General features: G+C 40.6%; 2 protein-coding genes across 2 annotated transcripts in view; one reads left to right on the top strand and one right to left on the bottom strand.

Moving 5' to 3' along the window:
• The window catches only part of camkmt (calmodulin-lysine N-methyltransferase), a 152,803-nt gene extending 144,853 nt beyond the window's left edge, over positions 1-7,950 (bottom strand). Inside the window, exons 1-3 of the mRNA XM_084735321.1 lie at positions 7,270-7,950; positions 5,530-5,708; positions 4,536-4,600 (exon numbers count right to left, since the gene is read on the bottom strand). Of these exons, the coding sequence (XP_084591447.1) occupies positions 4,536-4,600; positions 5,530-5,708; positions 7,270-7,431 (406 nt within the window). The 5' untranslated portion in view covers positions 7,432-7,950. The remainder of the gene's footprint in view (positions 1-4,535; positions 4,601-5,529; positions 5,709-7,269) is intronic.
• Positions 7,951-7,958: 8 nt separating this feature from the next.
• prepl (prolyl endopeptidase like) lies at positions 7,959-16,544 on the top strand. The gene is made up of 15 exons (XM_084735318.1): positions 7,959-8,131; positions 8,807-8,935; positions 9,263-9,329; positions 9,602-9,782; positions 9,916-10,004; positions 10,091-10,217; positions 10,295-10,511; positions 10,729-10,920; positions 11,921-12,133; positions 12,362-12,537; positions 12,719-12,935; positions 13,182-13,331; positions 13,815-13,941; positions 15,582-15,670; positions 16,403-16,544. The coding sequence occupies exons 1-15, from the start codon at positions 8,000-8,002 to the stop codon at positions 16,481-16,483; spliced, it is 2,187 nt and encodes a 728-aa protein (XP_084591444.1). The 5' UTR covers positions 7,959-7,999; the 3' UTR covers positions 16,484-16,544.
• Positions 16,545-16,598: the final 54 nt, after the last annotated feature.

Genomic DNA, 16,598 nt, shown 5'->3' with positions numbered 1-16,598 from the left:
GATGATTGGTTGATTGTAAAGAGTATTTACTGTCTTATTCAGACAATGAAAATGTTATCTATACTGACATTTATCCTCTCTCTTCTTTACAAACATCCTCCCCATCAACAGCAAATAGATATACACACAGAAATGACCAGCAAACTGTCCCCCCCTCACACGGCCCTCCCTCACAACACTCAAACATTCTGGGCTTATAGTATTTACCAGCGGGGGTGATAGGTGAAGTCTGTGGGAGATAATAGGGATGACTGAGAGGCTGAAAGGCTAGTAGCCATTCAGACAATGACAGCTGGAGTGAAGAAGGCTCTATTAGGCTTCATTAGGATGGTTGGCTCTTGATTACACACGCACACAAAAGATGCACACACACTAATTCAGGAGCAGAGAAAGCATCGCTCTAAATGAGTCTGTGCTGAACTGCATCTCTGGCTTCCAGTGGAGGATTCCAGACACTAAAACAAGCATTGAAGATAATTTATTCCTGTTTGTGCGTGTGTGTGTATGGGCACACTGGACTGCGACTGTGACCTTTGCCTGCAACATGAACCCAACAAGTAACCCCGCACCCCGACAAACCCTCTTAGCAAAAGCTCTGCAATGTCAACAAGCTCTACCTAAACCCTCTCAAACACACACACACATGCACACACCTCCTCTGATGCATTCTTAGTCATCCAACCCAAAGGGCCTGTATTGTCTCCTAAAATCCTGATCCCAAGCAGGAAACAAGCACCCCTAAAACCCCAAACAACCCCCATACAAAGTTCTCTTACAATTACAAGCCCCCACTGTCAGCTTAAGGACCGGGAAGGTCGGAAGTTCAGAGTTCAAATAGTTCAAAGTGATTCAGATCTGTCTGAAATAGGCACAATTATTCATTTACAATGTATAACGAGTTACAAATGTAACTGCAGTTCTACGACCTCTGGATTATCACAAGATGGGGTGCTTTGGATTTGGATACCTGATCAAAAGCAAATGCAGATGAATACCTACATCACTAACATAGAGTAAATTCAATTTAGATTAAAACAAAACTGGTTTCTGCTTATATGTTGTAAGACTAATTTCTAGAAATAATATAAAGTATTTTTCCATCTCCAGCCCCAACAATAAAACATACTGTAGCAAAGCAGACAATACATAGTTTCTTTTTTCTTTAATACATTTTCAACATATTACTGATTACTGAAATATTTTCCCTCATTGTGATTATATGACAAAAGATTGATTGAATTTTCTTGGTTCCCTTTTAATTCTCTCAGGTAGGAAATATATTGACACAAAGACCCAAGACCTGAAAGTATAATTTGGACTTGAAGCAACCTGAGTCTTGCGTAGAGTCCTGGTTCCTCTGATGAGTCATTAAAGCCTTAAAGGAGTAGTTTGTAAAATTTAGTGGCATAATGATGAGCTTGCAGAATCCCTTGCATCATTCCAAGTGTATAGGAAAACCTACTGTGTCCACAAAATTCATTCAAAATGCAAAAACCCCTATCTAGGGGCATTTTGGGCTACTGTAGAAACAAGGGGGTGCAACAACGCAGCCTCTGTGAAAGAGGACCAGCACCCTCTGTATCTCTGCCATATTCTGCCAATAGATCACTGTAGATCTTCCACACTTGACTTTTAACTTTTATTTCTTTGTGCTCAATTAAGTATTTGGTGTGAGTGTGTGCCCTGTACACACACTGATACACTGATATAAATAATAAATAATGGGCTGTAGACTATTCTCCATTAAATGTTGAATCATATATTGTATAGTTTGAAGTGAAATAATTATTCAATTTGGGCAGAGCTTCCCTAATAACCCAGATTTTTTTTTTTTTCATTTTTATTGCACAATTGAAAATAACTGCACCAGAGTTACCTAGCAGCTCATTTGCATCTGCTTTCCCTGTGCAGGTAGGCTAGACAACAAACACAACAAACAACCCAACCCAACAATCACCACAGATCTACATAAAACAGCCCAGTACATTAAAGTCGATCGGTGCGAGATTATAAATGGAATAAATATGAAAAATACATAAATAAAGGCAATCGTGCTGACTGGTTTATTCAAAACAGTATGTTGTCCAGTCTATGATATGATGTCATCTCTAAGATACACTCTCCACTTCCTAAAACATCTTCATTGAGACCTCTTTCCTGATCCTCTGGTCTTGAAATGAAACCATTGACTCCAGCTTATCGTCACCTCAAGAAACAACATATTGTTCACATACGTGCACAGTGGTGGGACAAACACAATAGCCGGGAGAGAGGGTCACGCTGAGAGGGGGCAGCAATTTTAAGCTGAGTCCACACATTTTGGAGGCAGTGGGCTAATCCGGCCAGGCTTTTTAGCCTGCTATTCAGGAGGACAAGGACCCCTAGGATTTGGGCTTGTCCACACCTCAGGGGTGGGGGATTATCAAGATAGCAGGAATGGTGGAGAGGGTGTGATGGTGGGCAAAGTGAATATGTGCTTATAAGCGAGACTGTGCAGATTGGCTGCATATCTTTGTGAGGAGCACACATAAGTAGGTATGTGTGTGTTTGTGTATTTAGAGGGGTTTCACTCTGACTCCCACCCCCAAAAATATACCCCAGAGCTTTGACAGGGTCACCTCTGGGCCTTTCAGAGCATCCTCTCAACCAATCCTAATTGATCTCACGCATTACTAGTCCCAAACATGGGATGGAGAACAGGAGGGAGATGGCTGGCTCATTGTCTAAAGAACGAGGTCCCCTTGCTAGTGGCTCTTCACTTCTTAAACACACACACACGCACACACACTCCACCTCTGGCATGCCCACCCACCATCTCCCCTTCTCCCCCCACCTCCTCTCCTCTATGCTCTCATCTCCGGCTGTGCTAATCCACCAGCCAAGTCAGGAACTCAGTTACCCATCTGGCCAAGCATGACTCCAGCTGGGAGGGAGGGATGGAGGGACGGGGGTAAGAAAGGGGAGAAATTTTAAGTGGGGTAGATTGAGAAAGAGGGATGAGGGGTATGCTGTCAGTAGAGGAAGATCTTTATATTACTCACTACGTTATATATTCTAAAAGTAAGAGAAAGACGAACAGAGGCAATGAGGTATCTGCAAATAACAAAGAACCCAGTGAAGGCTGCTAGAGGGCCAAAAGGCAAAAACATCATAATATCTTCTTTCATCTCTCCAAATAAAAAAGTACTGATCCTATTGTCTACCTGCAGAAAAAGGGGATTATCTATTCTAGCAGGTTGGAATGAAAGCTGTCACTGGGCTCTGTCATGATTTATGTAGTCTGATCCCAGTGTGTGATGAAGTAGCCCTTAGCTATGACCTTCACCTCTGACCCTGATTCCTGTGGAGCCATCTGGCTGGTTAACACTAACCCATGATCTTTGTCATACCCCATCACATGCCTGTGAAGATTGAGTTGTTGAGCAGGTCTGTGAAGCTGAATTCATGTTTTTAATCACTGTAATAACACATAATGTTGATGTTGTTTGTAATATTATAATGTTAGATTTTTGCAGTACTTTATACTGCTGGGGTGTAGCCAAAGACAAATTGCTACAAAGCTGGACAATAAAGTTGTATTGTATTAGGGGTGTGCCATATGATACCATTCACAATAATAGTGTTATTCTGTGATAATGCCAATATTACAACTTGCTGACAAAATGCGGTCACATCGTTACATACAGCAAAAACAAGCATAACACACAGTAATATGTAAGAACAGACATGAAAATTTCCATTACATTGCTATAATAGCTTAATTTGGTAGTGCAAAAAATACACATACAATGACATTAACTCTGTATGCTAAAAAGTACATATAACAGAGTATAAGTGTCTGCAGTCTCATCAAAAAAAACTTTTCTGCTCATTTGTTCCAAAGAATTTGATTATTAATGCTTTTGCACATGTAAACAGCAGTCATACACTGTATTTAACTTGCTAAAAGGCATACGTAATAACTGAACAGAGCAATAAGAGTCAAAGTGAACTAAACTCAACCAGAGGTAAGCTCAGTCAACCTCAGTGCTCCACCAAAAGTTCACACAATGAAGGTGAAATCAAGGCTCTTGTGATTCAAGTGATGCTATTTCACTCCATATCATAGAGCATGTGAAAATCCCTGTTTGAGTCATGCTCTTTCCTTTCTCCCAAAACCCCTCATCACTGTCAACTGAAGCAATAAGAAGACTGCAGCCCACTTTCCTCCTAAAGGACATCTGAAGGTAGTTGGGAGGAATAAGTACATGATAAACCGCTGTGGAGGCCACACAAGAGACATACTCCCATTGAAAGAGATGGAATCAAAGCACCTCCATCAAACCATCAATCAAACACTAACAGCACACAGCATGAGGCTAACACAAAGTTGGAGTGTTTGTGTGTGTTCGTGCGTGTGTATGTGTGTGTGTGTATGGGATAAAAGCCAGGGAGTAGTGCAGGTAAAACAAACTCTGTGAAAACAATCACTCACACACAAAAATACATTATAAATACAATGCCTTCAAGCAGTAAGTAATAAATTATGTACTTACAGACATTCCCAGTGTTGTCAAAACTGTTGAGCACTTCATTAACTCTAAGAGGCCCCAGGTTATCCCTGACAGACACAAAAATACAGAGACTTATACAGCAGTCTGGAGAACTTTCTCTATTATGCATTTTTCTAACAGACAGTGAAATGAGACAAAGAATCTTAGTATTAGTTAGTATTTTAAAGTATGTCAATGTTCCAAAGGAAAATAATCCAAAAATAAGTACAGATTGATGTGTCATACTTACAAATCTCAAATTTGTTGCATTTGAAAACATTTAAAAATAACTAAGTAACTATCTTTGGTTTCAAGTTTGAAAATGTTTTCAGAATCCAAAATCTACTATGTCTTCTGCTGTATTCTGTAGTAGTTGCATACTACTGTCTCATCTTTGTGTGGACATCAATGTTACATAGAGCAACTGATTCAACAGTAGTTCAGTCACTACAATTCAACCTGATTTATAGGACATGCTTTAACAATGGTAAATAGACTTGCATTTATATAGCGTTTAGCTTGTCCATGGACTACTCAAAGAACTTGCTCAACTCATGTGCACCCATTTGCTCACTTAATCACACAAACACTAGTAGACTGATGGCACAGCCTTCAGGGGCATTTTGGGGTTCAGTATCTTGCCCAGGCAACAGTCACCCAGCCACACCCAGCCAAATAAACCCCACTGTATATTAGAAATGGGGTTTGTTTTAGATTCACAACAAGCCACAGATTCTATATACATTAATTAATGTTATTTTACCCTTGATGGTAAAAGTAGTATGACATATGGAACTTGTTCATTAGTGACTTTTACCCATCTAGTCTGATGTTTTGTGGTATCATGGAATGGCCCATTGTGTGGTGCACTGTCACTATGCTATATCCATGTCAGCATGCAAACATTTAAGAACAAAGCCCATATTTTTACATGCATACTATTTTCTATATGTTTCTGGTATATTATTGTTATGTGCATCCATTAAAGTGTGTGTACCTGAGAAAGGCACTGTACTCAGGAAAGTAGACACTTCTGTACTCCACCCACTGGTCATCTGAGGAATCAGTGGGGTTTTGTGTCACAAGCCTTTTCCTGCTGAAAAGGTCAAATGTGGCAAACCTGCGAACCGACACCTGTTTGACCTCTGGACTGTCCACCTGCTTCTGACGCAGCACCTGTGATAGTTGGAAGTGGAAACAAAGGGGAGTTAATGAAATTTAAGTTCCACAAATGAGCACATCCTTAACTGGTAAATCTCTCCATAAGTTGATTCGTCTCAACATTTACAGAATGAATCAGTCATGTTTATTGATGCACTGGTCCACTTTTTTCAGCACGGATACAATTCTGATATCTGAATTTGGATATCTGTCAATAACAACTTACAACTTTTGCCACTGGAAATGTTGGCTTTATACACATTACAAGTTGTTGTCTTGCTTTTCTGTTTTGAGACTAAAATATCTCCAAACTAAGGACATGCTGAGTTAGCCAACTGTTCACTCAATTGCAGACTGTTTCATCAAAAGTTTGGCTCCAACAGTGGGCTTATAGTCTGGTACATGCTCCGCCTGTATGTGTACCTCCAAAAAACTATGGGGACTACCAGATATCTTTGTTGAACCGTTTTATTACTAATTGATTAATTAATTCATTTGTGCTACAACGTTTTGGCTCTTGGCTTACAATTATATGATTACATATTCATAATTCATAAAAACATCACACTATGGAATGTGGGTCAGTATGTGGATCAGTGATGTCAGTTCAATATCCAATGATTGAATTATGCCAATATCAACACCAGATACCGATACTGGATCAGGTCAGTCCCAACTCTAGTCATGGTTTCCGGTTTTGGAAGGGTGAGGTTTCAGTCCAACAGACAAGAGGTCCTTCTGGAAAACTAAAATATGCAATGGAGGTGAAAGACATTTGCAGCCAGTTTTACATTTGTCTTTTTTAATGGCCATGTTTTGGTTTTAACTTGATGTAACACAATATATACAAAATTCCAATAATAACACCATGTTTTCATGTGTTGGATTCAACCAGAAAAAAATTGAATAGCCTTAATCTCAGTGGTTCACTGTACATCTGATCTTTTACAATGAAAATACTTCCACACTGCTGAATCTGCTGCCCTTTTTGGAACTATACTATATAGCATACCCCTGTGATCTATCTATAGCAGTGGAGTCCATGCACATAGAAGTCATTACTGATCAAGGGGGGAAAAAAGGGCAGAATGCAAGATAACCTCATTGCAAGGAGCTTTTCTTGTCATTTAAGTGTAACATCTGTGCAATGCCCATCTATGGGAAAAAGCAGAAGCCCTGCTTTTACAGCTACTGCTCCTGTGCAGAAGGCTCTGTTACACACATACTGTAGCTAACGAGATTCTGTGCCCAGAGGAAAGAGATTCCAACTGGTGGAGCAAGAAGAGAGTGTTTATAAAAGTACTTGTTGATAAAATAACTTAAGGTAAATATTTAAGTTATACTGTGTATTACACAGGAAATGTCGTAATCACTGTAATAAACAGGGCAATACACTTCCAACGCCTTAGTATTCAACAATTACATTGGGCAGCAATTCTACTGGAAATACATAATATAAAGAGGTCCTACAACACATTTCACGTCGAAAAATCAACGCATTTTGGAAAAAAAATGTGCATAAAAATAGTCCAAAACCATAAAAGGTTTGTTTTTTTCCCTTTGAGGATAACAGTACCTGTCTCAGTAGTGTCCACCTGGCTCTTGCGACATCAGTAGTAGCACAGGTCCCATCCTGGGCGGTTTGGGACTTAGCTGCGCAGGTGTCTTCATTAATATTTTTCCTCACAGGCGAAGCCGGCTCGGTCTTCTCTGCAGTACCGGTAGAGTCCCTCTCCATTTTGCCCTCGAAGTTACGGGCGGAAAAAAATCCGTAAACAAATGTACTGGCCGTGGAGCTGTCACATTTATCGCCAGCAATGTGGACATACAAAAATACTGCTTTCTCATAAACGACACCAACGCAGAAATTATTACAGATATGGCTCGACTGTAATCACCTGTTACACCCACAATGGATGCATGCTACTTCCGTACACTTCTGGCACTCGAGGCATAGCAATGGACTGTCGAAACGATCATGCTCGATTTTCAGTACAAACTGTCAGCTGCGCCCCTCTGGGTTTGATTATTTTAGTCTGGCACTGCTAAGTACGTCATCAACAGCGGGCTTTGTTTAGGAAATCATGCACGTGCAAAGAATTTGCTGGCTGCTGTTAACGGTTAACGCAATGATTGTTTTAATGATTGTTTCCTTTAAATAACAAAACAGTGAATTTTACAGGTTGAAATACAATGATTAATGCTTATATTAAACGTGGAAGCATTTACTGTCGAGATGACACACAGTACGTGACATTTACAGCTATTATGTGATAATTTAGCTAATTAACTGTTAAATCTTCACAATGGCCGTTCTCTCGTCTCTGCTGTGTTCCTCCGCTCGTCTCGTTACACCGTCTTTGTCACTGTTTTGGGAGCTGGCCGTTTGCAAACGGATAACACGGCTCTCCTTGTCCGTCCAACGTTGCTACACATCGGTAAGGGTGTTCAGTTAACGTTACCGATGCTGTTTTTACTCACCTTAGGCTTGGTGTAAAATTACTGACTGTTAAGCTATCTCGTCGATAACGTCCAAGTCATTCATTATTCAGAACGGTGTCTTTTCACCATGCTGACAAAACTAGTCTTGTACGGAGCCACAGATCAGGGCATAGGGTTGAAATTGAGCCTCTTTGGATGTGGCTCGCTGCACACATACCGGGATAAGCTACAGCAAATGGGCACATAAACGCCTGTACATAATTATTAATGATCAAATCAAGTCTTCTAACTTGAAATGTTTTCAGAATTGAAAGCATGTCAAGACCTAACTTTCTCATTCCTTACAACTTAAGAAATTACACATAATGTCGCCAGTAAGTGAAATAGGGCTTTTGCAGTGTGAATTTAGATGTGGATAAAAACAGAGTGGTTCTAACATGTTTAACATAAGCAGGTTTCATACTACTTAATATTGCAAAAATGCAAACCTCTTCTGTTATTACAGATCTGTTGTTGCTATTGCCAAAATAACAGTGTAGTAACAGCTTTACACCAGTTCACTCAGTGGTTACAAACTACAATGCTCTTAGACAATCAGTGTGTTGTCCCAGTGACTCTTGGACAGGGTACAACAAAGTCATTTGTTAATTAATGTACGTGTTTTATATCAGGATACTTCAGACTCATCAGGTGTTCGTCTCAGCTCTGGACTTGAGAGGTACAAGGACTTGCAGAGGTATTTCAACAGGAGGCTGAAGGCAACATACCGCAGGTTCTCCAACATACCTGATCACTCAGTGGTAAGTAAAGACCTGCTTTTCATCATGATGTTGATGTTACCACAGTGGGACTGGTGGATAAAACATTTGAATACAAAAAATAAATAGCCTAACAGTTACATATCAGTCCCCTGCCTGATATGCACAACAATAGCAACCAAGCTTTATATCATCACCCATCTCTTTGTGTTAATGACTCGAATTCACTCTTGTGGTGTCATGAAGAACAGGGTGCACATTTTTGTGTAGGATGAGTAGAATTTGGAAGACTCAGATTATACTTATCCGGCAGGCATTTGTGAAATTTGTGATTATTTTTGCAAGTTACTGTAATTTCTCTTGACACAGGTTTGTGGACATCACCATGTGTATTTCATTGAAGGTGATGGCATCTACAGAATGGACAAGAGACAGAGTAAGCATAAAAAACATGAGCGTAGCTTGACTACAACAGCTCTGAAAGCCTGCAACTGCAAAGACCTGTGATGATATTGAATTCTATAAATTAGTTGATCCATAGACATTCCATTGAAAAATGTGTTAAAGGAAACTAAAAAGGAGATTACAGAAATTAAATTATAGTACATTTTCTTGTATAATATGTTCTTATACTTCATGTGATACATTATTCAGAACAGTGGCTTTCCCATTTTTGTGAATGACTCTGTTTCTTCTTCCCGTTTGCAGGTGAGCTGGAGCCAGAGCAGGTGCTAAATCTGGGACAAGGCTCTGAACAGGAGGAGAAGACAGGACTTAATAACGAAGAGAGGAAGCCTAGATTTCAGTGGACCGTTCAGAGAATATGTCTGTCTCCAGAGGAAACGCACCTTGCTGCCACATTAAAAACTAATCACAGAGAAGAGCCAAGGTGAAATAAAGAGAACAGCATCAAACATACAGAATATCGTTTATTTGACAGAAATGTTTGTTTTCTTTGATTGTCAAATTTAAAACTGTTGACAATTACTGAACTAAAAAAAGGGATGTCCTTGATAATGCAGGTGTGTGATTGTGAAACTTGGAAAGGGAAATACCCCTCTGCTGGATCCTCCACACATCATATTCACCGTGGACAAAGTCTTCAGCTTTGGTACGTTTCAAAGAGTTTGCACTTGTAAAAAACAGAGAGGTAATAGCGCACTAGCTAAATATATGTCTGTGTCTGCCTCGGTGAAGAGTGGGCCACAGACGAGGTCCTATTTTACACGACTCTGGAGGGTCTGCGCTGCAGCAGAGTGTTTCGTCTGGACCTGACATCCAGTGGAGGCCGGATAACCTCTGTGTATGAGGAAACTCATCCTGAGTAAGTGTAACTAACATGACATCTAAGTTGTCTCTGCTCCCTCACCGTCTCTAATCGAAACACCAACATCTCCCCAGTGTGTTTGTGGAGGTTGCCCTTTCCAGAGGCAGACAGATACTGAGCATCAACTTCAACAGCAGGACCTCTTCAGAGGTGCTGCTGATTGATACAACAACATCCCATTTAGAGCCTTTCCTGATTCAGCCCCGCCAGTTGGATCTCCTGTACCATGTGGAACACTGGAGACGGATGTTGATTATACTGGCTAATACAGGGCCTGGACAGGAATATCAGGTAGGGTTTATACAATACATATGTAAACACACACTTTTTATAGGGTGCATATATAGACACAGACAGGAAACATAGCGACTGTTGCTGATTCCTCTTTGTTTTGAAATGTTATATGGTCTCTATATAGAGTATTATGTTTGGAAGAAGAAAAACATGCAGATAAATCTTTTTAATTTCAAGAGATTTTTTTTATTTTATCCTTCTGTATGCTCATTAGGTGGTGCAGGCCCCTCTCTCAGACCCATCCATGGTGTCCTGGGTGCCCTTGTTTGCCCCTGGCCCTGGCACTGCAGTCAAAGACATGGACGTGGTTGGAAACCACTGTGTGTTGGTTGCAATAACACCAACCGGTGAACTCATCCTGATCGTGGTCCCACTGACCAATCCCAGGGAGGCATACACTGTACAGGTCAGTACGACAGAAAACTGGTGGAAGTAGAGTCCAGCCAATACTGGATTCTGGGGGCCAATTTCAACATATCGACAGATATTCTTTATTTGTATATAAATACACAAAATCCAAAATGGCATCAGGGCACTGAAACAGTAAACTGTAACTGTTTTATTTCTACATAAATAGAAATAGAATCATCATCATCATCATCATCATCATAATCATCATCATCAATCATCATCAGGCATCAGTCTAAAATCGAGAGGGTCTCATAATCAGATAAACTCCTTGTAGTAGCTTTAGGTTTCATTCTATCATTCGATCCTTTTTCTTGGTTTGAGAAAACCATGCATAAAATGCTGTCTATAAAACAAACACAAAATAAATCTGCATTATTTGTTGTGTAAAGGAAATTGTAATCAATATACTTAGATAATGATAGAGCTGTGATAGGCCAATATCAGCTGAGCATTATGTCTGTCTGGCTCTATGTAGAATTATTTTTTCTTCATTTGTATCTCCTGCTTACTTCCTTGCTGGCCTGCTTGCAATTAGTCATGTAACTTGTTCCTTTACCATTTTGCTTCCTCTTGCTAGCTTGGTCTTGTTAAAGTAGTGGCCCCTGTGGACAAAAGTAGTGTTTCCACTGTTGTAACCCAAAAATATGATATCAAAAATAGAATTATGTAAATAAATATCTCCGCCTACTGCATTTTAACTGGCTGTACTACTCACTGATTTCAAGGAGAATCTGACCCTGTGGCAGGCACTAAGAATAACAATATAGTAATAGCCAATCTTCTGATGGATGGGCTTGTTTTCTTTTGTAGGTCATCAGGCATCAGTCTAAAATCGAGAGGGTCTCATAATCAGATAAACTCCTTGTAGTAGCTTTAGGTTTCATTCTATTTTTAGATATATTGTCCCAGATCAAGATTTTTTATATATACATATATATATATTTCTTTTACATATCTATTCAGCTCTAATACCTTTATATTTCTAAACTACCAAGCTCCCCTCCTGGGCCTGTGCCATCACAACCATGAATCCAGGCATAGCAGACCAACGCAGTGTGTTCGAGTTCTTGATCTCATCCCCAGTACACCCACCAGTGCCCTACTGTCTGAACCCTGAAGATGGGCTACTTGTATCCACAACTGAAGATGGGTCCTCCACAGAGATCCAGAGCAATTATACCACCACACGCTTGGAAGCCAGAAGCCAAGTGAGAACACTTGACATATAAGACACACGCACACACTGAAACAGTATCAGCAGAGAGGTAAGCAGTTTGTACTGAGACGTAGGTGTCCACTGACAAAGCTCTATGGGCAGCTAGCCACCAGAGACAGAAGACCTCAATAGTACAGACACACTGACATGTATCTCTGCATAACCACACAGAAGTGCAAATGATGATACCTTAAACAATATCTCTGCCTCTCCTCTGTAGGATGGTACCTTGGTGCCAGTGACACTGTTTCATACAGCACCTGTGGACAGTTTGACACAGGCACCGCTACTGGTCCATGTCTACGGCGCTTATGGCCGAGATCTTAACATGGAGTTCTGCCCAGAGAAAAGGCTACTACTGGAGGAGGGCTGGGCTCTGGCCTACTGCCACATCAGGTACTGTATAAAGTGAAGTCAATATTATGGAAGAGGAAATTACGGGAAAATATCTGATATATCAAAAAACTACATCCTTTGTCACTGCTTTAATGTTGGAGAGATCACTAGTGGCAGAATTTAAATATTGTGCATTAAAGTGTTGATGTGAATCTGTGTTCTTTACCTCTACTCCCCCTAGAGGAGGAGGAGAGCGGGGTCTGTCCTGGCAAAGACAAGCTCGTGTGGAGGGTAAGCAGAGAGGAGTGGAGGACCTCCAAGCCTGTCTCCATCACCTTTTTTCTTTAGGAGTCTCCTGTCCTTCACTCACTGCCCTTGCAGCCTGCAGTGCCGGGGCTGTGCCAGTGGGAGCACTGTGCAACAGACACCCACACTTAATGCGGGCTGTTACATTGCAGGTAAGATGTTAAATCACTGAAGATCTGTGCGTTTGTGTACTTGCATCTTGTATTGTGTAGCTTTTAGTTTTATTCTATGTCTAATGAACGAAGAATATGAGGGACTCTATGTCTTCCTCAGGGGCACTTTAACAGAGCAGGCCTACATGTAAGGGTTAAATACAGCTTGAAATACAGCCTTCACCATAAGAGATGGCTTAAAATACACACACTCAGATCCAAAACCTTCTGTTTTTCTGCGCACAGGCTCCTTTCCTGGATGTGTTGGGAACTATGGAGAACCCCAGCCTGCCTCTAACTTTGGAGGACAGAGAGGAATGGGGGGATCCAGTGGGAAACCCAAAACATAGACTCACCATCTCCTCCTACTGTCCCCTTCACAACATTACTCCTCAGGTATGGATAGGAAAACTATGGGGAAAAAAAAGTGTGGCTGCAGTTTTCTGTGAATTGGGTGTTTTCCTAATGTGTTACCACTTGAACTAATATTTTCCTTTACTAAGAATGCTGCATACTTTCAATTTTTATTGAATGAAGGATGCACTTTGGAATATTAGACTTAATTCAGACTATGTTGAAAAGCCATTATAAATTCCCATGGCCCACATTTTAGTCCAGTGTGTCTGACTAAGCTCTGGCTCTATTAGTGGCTTTCACGCTCTCTCTCAAAACAAGTAAGTTGACATCTGTCCAACACAAGACCAGAACTCCTTGTTTAGTCCCATGTCCCACTGACAGCGACTGTATTCTGAAGAATGTACAGTATTGTCTTAAGAATGCTGATTTAGGGGATAAAGAAGATCATTAAAAACAACTTTTTGCAAAAACAATAAAGAAAACTGCTGCAGGTTAACCATTTTGTGTGTTTGTGTGAGCCAGTGTTACCCATCGATTCTGCTGACGGCCTACAGCGGTGACGCCAGAGTTCCTCTGGCAGGTGTTCTCAAATATGCAGAGCGGTTGAAGAACACCATTCATACACACTTCACCATGACGCCAAAATCAGGTACATGCGCACATACACTCGCTCACATGCTATTATATCAGCTGAATCATTTTTGATCATCGAGATTTACATGTGTTCAATCGGTCATTAAGAATTTGATCAATCAAATAAAATTATTTGATCTTCAATGTTATGCATGGTAATTTTATCTGTGTAATATGTCAGCCTTTACATCTTTATGTTTCATAGGGTATGTAATGCCAGCAGAGAATATGCAATATATTGCTGTTGAAAGGTTCATTGAGCGGCAAAAACCCATTTGGTATTATTACCAATAATTGATTAAGGAAAGTGTTTACAATTTGCAACCTTCATGTCAGAAGTGCATGCTTTTGTAAACTTTTTGATGCAAATGTGCACAGCAAGGGTGGGAAAAGTACACACATCATGTATTCAAGTAGAAGTACAAATACTTGTCAATAAGCTGTAAAAAAAAGTATTGATTTAACTTGTTTACTCAAGTAAAGGTGAAAAAGTACAGGAAAGGAAAAGGTCCCCCTCTGAAGGACAGTTTCTGTGCAGTGTCTCTGCTTGAGTCTCTCTCGTCTGCTTCATCTTGTTACACCATTTATATTTTTTCTGTCTTGTTACATCTGTCATGAGTCATATGCACTGAAGGATACACCAAGGAATCAGTTTTTCTGTGCTACTGGCCCTTTCATGTAGGTTGAAATCGGTTGAAGTCTTGATGTTGGGAAGATGGCACGCAATGATGCAAAATAAAAATAATCGATAATTTCCTTCAAATACGTTGAAACTAAAGTATGTGTGTTTGTTTACATCTTTCTGTGTGTGCATTCCAGCATGGATTTTCCACTTGTTCCACATTCTTTTAAGTGTAATTTCTGCATCATGAGAATTTGAATAGTTCAGGGTCAACTCCCAATAGTAGTGTCAGTGTCCATGTCTGGAGAGGCAGCAGTAACAGATGTATGGCTGCCTGTTTGGGGAAACTGCTAACAGCATCTGAAGTTCATGACCAAAGTATAGCATAGGTCACCTTGCAGTATAGCAAATGTGCGTGTGTGTGTCAGCTAATTGCTCTCATTTCTCCCTAGACAGGCTCTTTCTCCCTCTCACTTATAATCTGCCTTCACCACATTGATGGTACTCCTCTTTATACCCCTCTCTCTCTTTCCTGTTGTTCACGCACACATACACCAGGCAGTGTGTGTGTGTATGTCTCCCTAATCTGTCTCTCTGTGTTCTCCGGAGTCTTTGATAAAGTGCTGATGGCATAGACACATGCAGGCAGTGGGCAGGCCCATTAGCATGGTAAAGAGATAGTGTATCAGAGCAAGAGATTAGACGCCACAGACTGGGAGCTGTCAAGGTCAAGACCGCACTTGTGAAACAGCCCATACCACAGAGATGGGGAGGAGGGGGGTATGGAGGGGCTTGAGAAGAGGGAGGGAAATATCAGATGGGAACACGAATGAATGAAAGGAGAAGAAAAACAGAGTCAGAAGACAGAGGGAGGATAGAGAGAGAGACACTGTACAGAGAGAGAGGCGGAGCAGAGAAAGTGGACATACAATAAGATAAGAGAAATGTCTTAAAGGAAGTTTGAAACATCAGAGGTCCTCTTCTCCCTCAGTCTGCCTTTGACGTCTTTCTCTCTGTCTTCCTATTTCTTTTAGACCATGAACCAGAACCAAACATAGTTCTGAATATCCAATCTGGAGCAAATCACCTCGGACCTGAAGACTTTGATCTGATGCTGGAAGAGGTAATGAATTCTCCTTCAAGACTGGAAGAGTCTTTAAGGGATTTGTCCCTTTGGAGTGTGTTATTTTCCAAGTTTTAAATGTGTGCTTTCAGATACATTTACAAATAAGACAAATTAAGCAGCTCTATTTCATACACTTTTCCCAATAGGTATGTTTAAAATGATTTAGTTTTTAAAGCCCCAGTGTGAAACTACAGTTCAGGTGTTTATGCAGTCGTCTTCTCTCCTACACCTTTAAAATCCAGGTTTATTATATCAAATTATCAAATTAAACCATATACTGACCTGGCTATCTGTTTGCGCCTATAGACGTGTGAGTTGAATGCATGTTTGTCTTCCCGCCTCATAATGCATTTATTTTATTAAATCATGAATCTTGCATTATTGTCCAGTTAACCTACTCAGCTGATGCTAAGCTGCTTGATTAGCAGGTGAATGGTACAACTTGTGTTAGTCTTGTAACAGTCACCAGTCAATCAGTAAAGTTGCCTAAGTAAACCCTAAAATATTCAAGAAACTAGAAGAGACCACCATTGTTACAGTTATCTAGTTAATATTAGCTTAGCACAGTGTTCCTGCTGTCAACAGTTATCTGTGGTAATCTAATACAACTCTGCTGTGAAGACCGCAAGAGGATACCCAACAACTCAAATCTTTAAGAAGCAAAATTGTCAGTTGAGTTGATAGGTACAGACTGAGAAATTTGTCCTCTGGTTTTTCTCCCTGACACAGGAGGCCCTCAAGCTAGCTTTCCTGTACACAGAGCTGGGTCTGGACCCTCCTCGGCCTCCACGCAAGAGGAGGAGATGGTAAAGCTGTCAGGAGGCAGTCAGGAGTCCAACGACAATGACCCAACATCAACCTTTACAGCGAGGCCAACCTGGATGAGACATTGGTGGCCATATCTTTAACAGCACCACTGGAAGAA

This window comes from Lutjanus erythropterus, chromosome 14 (assembly GCF_056507025.1).
Source record: "Lutjanus erythropterus isolate fLutEry1 chromosome 14, fLutEry1.hap2, whole genome shotgun sequence".
NCBI lineage: Eukaryota > Metazoa > Chordata > Actinopteri > Lutjaniformes > Lutjanidae > Lutjanus > Lutjanus erythropterus.
The sequence above is the reverse complement of the archived record's forward strand: the minus strand, read 5'-3'. Positions and strand labels throughout refer to the sequence as shown.

Bases quoted from the DNA above. Each gene is read 5' to 3' on its own strand.
- prepl (XM_084735318.1), top strand. From the start codon at position 8,000: ATGGCCGTTCTCTCGTCTCTGCTGTGTTCCTCCGCTCGTCTCGTTACA. The intron at 8,132-8,806 runs GTAAGGGTGTTC...GTTTTATATCAG, and splicing joins TCCAACGTTGCTACACATCG to GATACTTCAGACTCATCAGG. The intron at 8,936-9,262 runs GTAAGTAAAGAC...CTCTTGACACAG, and splicing joins ACATACCTGATCACTCAGTG to GTTTGTGGACATCACCATGT.